General features: G+C 38.9%; 1 protein-coding gene across 1 annotated transcript in view; it reads left to right on the forward strand.

Annotated features, from left to right (window-relative positions):
- Window positions 1-7830, forward strand: part of LOC107138103 (aromatase) — a 30691-nt gene extending 22861 nt beyond the window's left edge. The window contains 5 exon segments of the mRNA XM_015480662.2: window positions 1665-1779; window positions 2552-2714; window positions 4709-4950; window positions 6329-6568; window positions 6570-7830. Of these exon segments, the coding sequence (XP_015336148.2) occupies window positions 1665-1779; window positions 2552-2714; window positions 4709-4950; window positions 6329-6568; window positions 6570-6671 (862 nt within the window). The 3' untranslated portion in view covers window positions 6672-7830.
- Window positions 7831-8123: the final 293 nt, after the last annotated feature.

Genomic DNA, 8123 nt, shown 5'->3' on the forward strand with positions numbered 1-8123 from the left:
TATCATAGTAGTATTGTTTTCTATGTTTTGTTTTTGTAAATGTAAAGCTTTTCAGCCCCATAATACCTTGGAATAGGTGTTTATAGTCTAGGCTGGTAGCCTAGTCTTTAAAAATGTATTCAGAATTCCAAACAACTGATTCACAGGTACATTCTCGATATACATGCTTGTAAGTCAGAGATTTCCTAGTTCCTGAAAACTGTCATTTAACTCAATTCTTCCAGTTTTGAAGGGCATATAAATTCAGATGCATACATTTATGCAGTTATTAAGGCCAACTTGTAACTTGAATAGGAAAGATCCTAATTTGCATTCACAGTCCACTAATGCAAAATTTTGAATTCTGGCTCAGGAAGGAAGTATATGCTCAATAGTGGCTGCAGTTCTATGAAAGAACTGTTTATGAATTCAGAATGTAGGGGCATCCAAACACCTTCCAGGCCATTTGGGGGCTAGTGCTCCAGTAGAAATGCTATCAGCATTCTAAGCCTACTTGAAAAGAATCATCATAGCTCACCAATTGAATAGATATCTGTCTTCCTTATGTAGAAGATGCTCAACCAATATATGCTGAATAAATGGATGGGTAGGTGAATGAATGAATGTGAATACATCTTTGGTAGATATCTGGAAGGGTGTGTATGTGTGTGTGTATAGGTATACTCATAGAGATACACAATACATGCATCCTCATTTACAGCCACACAATTACTCTCTTAAAGTGTTTAAATATCTTCCTTATGATGTTCAAAAGAAATTTTTTTAAAATGAGGAACATTGATGGAAGATTCGTCTCTTACTTGATGAACTGTACTAAAAATAGAGGCTATTGATTTGTGACCATATCAATAAGAATTTGAAATAAAGATATGTACATTTAACGTTACACAGAATATTGTCCCCTAGGATGAGGGAACAATATGCTTACACATGAACACATACATGTAAGGACTAAGACAAGAATGGAATTTAGACCTCAAGGTGACCTTATTGTTCATCTAAACATAAGGCTCAGAAATGTAAAGTAGGTTACATAGAAAGTGAGTAACCTGGGCTAGAACCTCACTGGTTGTCCAAGGAGCTCTCCCTTTACCATAATATGCATACACATATTCATGCTGCTACTTATTCCTAGTGCTTACAGTAAGGCAAAAGTCACAGGTATGAGAATAAATATCAAGAATAGTACCCACCTGAGTTTACTGTCTAGTACAGGAATTTTATACTCAATAGTCTTCAGGGCCTGGCAAATAAAACTGGGCTGTGAGGCTGTAAGAGGGCAGGAAATGGAAGCGCCTACGACAAACTGAAGAGTGCTTGCCCCAACCAAAGACATACATGGGCTCTTACTTTAAACACTGCCTACCAAATCAGAAGTTGCAAAACATGGCTGAGTGTAGCCTTTGGTATCAGTGTTTAACCCTTAACTAAAAAGTCACAGCTTTAATTTTACTACCTGTCTAGATATCTTAGTTAACTCTGATGCCTTAACAAAGTATAAACATGTAATTTAGGAATGTTAGTGAAGAAATAAAATATGAATTTCTTTATTCATGAACACCACTGGCTTCAAGGGAAGCAGGACATTTTGTTTAAACACACAGGAAAACAATGTTTTTCTAGAGGCTTAAATTGAGATTATATTTTGACTTTTTTTTTTCCAGCAAGGATTTGAAAGATGCCATAAATATTTTGGTAGAAGAAAAAAGGCAAAAGGTTTCCACAGCAGAGAAACTAGAAGACTGTATGGATTTTGCCACTGAATTGATTTTTGCTGAGGTACTGATCTAGACTAACCATAATTCCCTACCCAACATGTTATGACTGTTCATGTACATGTGTGTGTAAAGATTCCCTTTTATAATAGTTGCATATTTCTGCTTTTAAGTATTTTCCCTAGAAGTACTATAAACCCAACCCAAATATCCCATGCAGACATTCTAGTAAAACTGGTCTTTAAAATTGAAAACTCTTCTGTACCACAATACAGCATATGAAATCAGGAAAGAGGAATATTAAAGACCTTCAATATAATCATTCCTCTGCATTTAAGGGAGTTCATCCAGAACCCTTTTCAGATACTCAAATGCAAGGATGCTCAAGTCCTGTATAGAAAGCAGAATATTTACATAAAACCTACACATATCTTCCCACATACTTAGAATCATCTCTAGATTGCTTATTTGAATACAGTGTAAGTACTATGTAAATGGTTGGTATACTGTATTGTTTAGGATATAATGACAAGAAAAAAGGTCTCTATATGTTTACTACAGACACTATTGTTTTTTCAAGTAGTCTCAATGTCCAGGTGGTTGTTGAATCCATAGTTTGGAGCCCAAGGATATGGAGGCTAGACTACATGTAGATAATTGTCTAAACTGTTCATCGGTCAGCTGTAGATTGTCACGTGAAATGTTCATAGTCAATTATAGAGACATGTAATTTCTATAATTTCATTTTATTGAGGTTGTTGAGCTTGAGGGTCACTTCCCCTCATTTTATTGAAACTGATTACTTTTTCAATTTTCCCCCTCTTTGAATTGTTCAGAAACGTGGAGATCTGACAAAAGAGAATGTGAACCAGTGCGTATTGGAAATGCTGATTGCAGCACCTGACACTATGTCTGTCACTGTGTACTTCATGCTGTTCCTCATTGCAAATCACCCTAAAGTTGAAGAGGCAATAATGAAGGAAATACAGACTGTTGTTGGTAAGAATTTATCAAATAAATAATAGAATTTAAAAGATAATCCTTTTGATTGCCAATTTCTTATGTCCTAAGAAGGAGGTCAAACACAGAATTCTTTTTATAATCCACTTGGAGAAAAATAAAACAAGTAATTCTATCACAGTTGGACTATGCCAGGTAGGTTGAAAAGATGGTTCTCTCTGTTTTTTACTATAAAAATAATACATGCTCTTTGGGAAAATTCAGAAAACAGAGAGAAGTGTAAAGTAGAAAATGATAACTAAAAGGATTAGTTCCCAATCCTTTCCACTGTCCTTCCTGACCTCATTGTCATTCCCAGAGCTAACCAGTGTTAATTATTTGCTGTTTATTCTTCAAGATCTTTTTCTATGTGTATACAAACCTAACTCATTGTTGGATTTGTCTTTCAAAAACTTGGGATTGTGTATGCTATGCCTGCTTTATCAGTTCAAAGGCCTTTGTGGGTCCACCCAGGAAAAATGGCTGCTATTTACAGCATTGTTTCTGGATTTCAAGCAACTCAGTCACAAATGAACTTCCAATTGGTGACAGAAGGAAGAGGAGAGAATAACAGCAAAGACAAGGGAGTGAAAAGTTTCCTTCTGGACTCCAACCCAGTGAGGCTCACCCTCATCCCTGATGCCTCTCCTCCTCCTCTGCAGGGAGCCACCAGGTCTCCCTCTACTTTCTCCCCTCTCTTTCCATGGCCCTGCCTGTTTCAGCACCATCCTGTAGTAACTCTCCACAAAAGCATTGCCACAGTCACAAGAATCAGACCGCCTTCTGGGAAAAAACAGAGGTCCTTATTTGGAATCTCCTTCATATTGGTAATCTTTGCAGGAACACACTTGGGCTGGTGGGAGGGAGAGGACACATCAAGCCCAGTGGAGTGAAGAGAAGGCTGGAGTTCAAGGCACAGAGGGAAATTGCTTTTGAGACCATAATACATAAGCCTTTAATATAACTTTGATACAGTTTCCTCAAGAGGTGAAACGTGTTTGTACTTATTGATGTTCTCCTGATCCTTCAGCAGACCTCTGCAAAGACAGAAAAACAGCAGAGCCACTTGCACAAATGTCTGTCCTCCTTCCTGTACTCATTTGCTTCCTAGTGGATGCCTTTGGTCACCTTCCCCATCATCCTCCCTTCTACCTCTCCACCCCAGTTAAACATACTCCACTACATCCTTGGGTACAAAGACCAATACATGTGGGGCAGGGCTTCTTACTTTGGTTAGACTCAGAACCCTGGGCCAGTTCTGATTCTTCAAAAGTGGTGGCCCATTTGAGGAAATGCTGAAGCTCTGCCACCTCTGGGACTAATTCAAGCCTCTTTGAGCAATGTCATACCAGTCTGAGGCAGTGAGTGTGCCCATCAATCCCCAGTCCCACCAGGACTGATCTGAAATACCTATTTTATTTTGGAGGGGAGTTCTTGCCACACTACTGTGAAAGGTTGTTCTTGAAGAGATGTGGAGACATGTGGGCAGGTGACTGTACAGTAACCAGAGGAAAAAATGTTGTTGCAATGGATTGAATCCACTGTCTCACTTTGACTGTGCAGCAGCCCATGCACCCTTTTGGGGGATGGTTGTGCTGTGAGTTTGCTCACAAGTCCAAAGAGGAAATGAATGACTCCTAGAATTTAGAGTTGTGTGTAAAAGTCAGATTTCAGAAGCCAGGCAGATTTGAATGGTGTATGAAGGGAATTAGATATGGTTCACAGGACCCCCTTTAAAGGGGTAATCGGCCCCTCATCTTCAGCCCACTGTTGTCCTGTGGGAATGTGGGTCCAGTGTTTCTGACTTTTCAGGAAATCTCAATGTTTCTATGAAATCTTCCAGGTTTTAAGATAACTGTCTTGATATCTGAATTTTTATAGACATAATTGTTTTTCAGTCAAAAGTAAACTGTTCTATGGAAAAAAATAGGAGTGTCAGTACTCAACACATATTGAAACTAACATTACCTTCCTTGCCCACTTTTCTCTCACAGGTGAGAGAGAGATAAAGATTGACGATGTGCAAAAACTAAAAGTGATGGAAAACTTCATTTACGAGAGCCTGCGGTACCAGCCCGTCGTGGACTTGGTCATGCGCAAAGCCTTACAAGATGATGTGATTGATGGCTACCCAGTGAAAAAGGGAACTAACATTATTCTAAATATTGGAAGAATGCATCGACTCGAGTTTTTCCCCAAGCCTAACGAATTTACTCTTGAAAATTTTGAGAAGAATGTAAGAGCCCTTCTTAAAACTGAATGTACCACTCTCGGCAGTTTCAACTGTTGAATCTGCTCTGGGTCTGTGTTTGCACCACACGCTTTTCATTCTTCTTACCCATTCCCGTCTGCCAGCTCACTCGGAGCACACATGTTCTCTGGCTTAGACACGGCTACCAAGTTCTTGCTTAAGCCAAGGTTGCTGGGTCTCCAGCTCTGTAAAATATCTAAGTGGGAGCAACATGGTGGCTCAACATGTGAAAAATCTAGGCCCCTAATTTTGCTAAAGTGAGATAAGTTATATTGAACCCAGTGAATCTACTTTTCCATTTAAACTGATCACTTTGTCATCATCCAGATTCAGCTAGCACTATTTAAGCAAAAGAAATCCATTTCTGCTTTAGATGGAAATTAAGTGAGACCAAAAGATCTGACTTTGGTTCATCAAATAGCCTTATGAGCAGCAGGTCTCATTCTAAGTAAGACTCAATAAGTGGAAGAGATTCTGCTTTTTCTATACTTGACTTATATTGGAGATTCTGCCTCCATTCTGTCAAATTTTAGGCAACAGTATTTTTTTAATTTTTAAAAAATTTTTTAGTTGTCAATGGATCTTTTATTTTATTAATTTATTTATACATGGCACTGAGGATCAAACCCAAGACCTCATGCATGCCAGGCAAGTGCTCTACCACTGAACAACAACTTCAGCCACAACAGTATTTTTAAACCTAAATTATCCAGATAATTCAGTGCTCTCTTTTCCCACTTGCATATATCATAGAAACATGAAGTTAATTCAGTACTTTAATTTATCCTGTTTCTATATAGGCAATCTAGATAATATCCTGTAAATCAGCCAATTAGTCAAAAAAATGTATTGAACATCTATGTGCCAGGCACTATGTAAATTCAGATTCGAATAAGACAGACGGACATGGTTCCTCATTAATTTTCTTCATAACTAAAAACAGATGCTTAGTTCTGACATGTTTTGTCTGCATTTGTCCCTTTTCATCAGGCTTATATGGCATCACACAGAAACAGTCTTTGCGTTGGAGACTTGCAAAGCAGCAGGAGAGCTGTGGGTACTCTCCAGAGCTAGTTGAGTACCCCAGCATTGCCTGTAAAAAGTTGATTTGCTTTGCTTTACTCCAGCTCATTTACATGAATGGCAAAAGTGGAGACTGAGGATGAGTCTGCACAAAAGGTGAATCACAATAGATCAGAAAGGGGTTTATTTATTCAGTCCTTCAAATCAGTGAAGAAGCAGTATGGCTGAGACCCCAAAACAGAGTGTTCTGACTGACCAGTGTTTTCAGAGTGAAATCAGAGACTGTATTGCATGACTCTGGCCTTGAACACTCTGGCTAATGGTCTGATCATTTTCACAGGTTCCTTACAGGTATTTTCAGCCATTTGGCTTTGGGCCCCGCAGCTGTGCAGGAAAGTACATTGCCATGGTGATGATGAAAGTTGTCCTGGTTACACTTCTGAGGCGATTCCATGTGAAGACACTGCAAGGAAAATGTGTTGAAAACATACAGAAGAAAAATGACTTGTCCTTGCACCCAGATGAAACAAGCAACCTGCTAGAAATGATTTTTACCCCAAGAAATTCAGACAAGTGCCTCAAACACTAAAGAAGGTTGTTCAGTGACTACTCTGGAGCATTTCTCATCAGTAGCTCACATGGGAACCATTCACCCTTGCCAGGTAATATCATCCTCACAGTGAACATTTGGGCCCAAGGCATACCTCCTATGGGCCTTCAGCAAGATGGGAGCTATGGGACATCTACCCTCGTCCAAACTAGAGAACCAGGATGCAAGAGAAAAGAGGCCATGGGGAAAGTAGTCAGTGAAGAAACTGCAGTCCAAAAGGACCAATTCCACAAAATATGCTTTGGAAAAGATAAGTAATCCACTACACCTACATCTGGTTTCCTACAGGATCTCCACTGCCCTGCCCCAGGGCATTTTAATGTCTGGGCAGAAGCACTGGAATTGATTAGAAAAGCCAGGCCAAGTCTGAGTACCAAGGGCCAAACACATCTGCTAGTGTGAATAAAACAGCTTTCTTTTTTCTTTTATTTTCTTTTTCTTTTTCCTTTTTTTTCTTTTTTCTTTTGTGATGGTAGAACAGCAACATTCAGACACTTTGAAGAAATACTTAGACAATTTCAGCATTTGACTTTTCTCGTGAGTTAGGCCCAGTTACCTATTATGTATCCACATGTGATCTGACTGTGGCAAAAGTTGAATCAAAGAATATCCTTTCCCAGTCTCTCCATTCATGTCTCAAATACCTCTGCTATAGTAGGTATAGATTCAGGTAATATAAGCTAACTTAGTAATAGCCTGGGTAAAATATAACTAGGACTCTACATCTGATATCAGGGGGGTAGGTAATAAAGGGTAGAAATCACATGATGTATTCCAAATTCAAATAAAAATCCCTTTTCCATGTTTGCATTGTTGCTCAGCTCCAAAATAGCATGGATAACAAGAGATGACTTTAAACAGTCACATAGCCCTTACCACAGCATCAGTCATTTAGGAGTGAGAAAGCCCTCTGAATCTGTATCTGGTACTACAGCCCAGTGGGTTCTGACTTCTAAGGAGTGCTCCTGTTACCTCATTCCTTTGACATTGTCTCCCTCCCTTTCCTTCCATGCCCCCAAATCCAAGGGCAACAATCAGTAAGGAACATGGTTGATGTAGAACCCCTGCAAACCATTTTTTAAAAAAAATCCTACCTCAAATTTAATAGTTACCTTAGAAATTTAACCATTATCTAGTTTATTGAATCATTGTATGTAGCCATGGATAAAATGTACACCTGGAATTTTCTCTGTATAAGGAATCAAATAAATGGGTCAATTTTCCAAATACCACTTTACTTGTGTTTATGATCACTTCGAGTGTATTTATTGGGTGTTACTAAAAAATTGAGAAATTAAGCTCATTTACAAATATGTTAATATGTCTACTGCATCAACAGCCATCACATCCCATCTGAGCATCCCTCACATCCTACTATTTAGCAACAAGGCAGCTGAGTAGAAACTGAGTATAAGTTCCTTGAGAGCAGGAGCTGTTTTCCTTCTCTTATCATCTGTCCCCATCCTCATCACCCTAGTCTCTCCATATTTGCTGTCAAGATGAGTTTCAAAGAGACACTCTTGCC

This window comes from Marmota marmota, unplaced genomic scaffold (assembly GCF_001458135.2).
Source record: "Marmota marmota marmota unplaced genomic scaffold, marMar, whole genome shotgun sequence".
Lineage (NCBI taxonomy): Eukaryota > Metazoa > Chordata > Mammalia > Rodentia > Sciuridae > Marmota > Marmota marmota.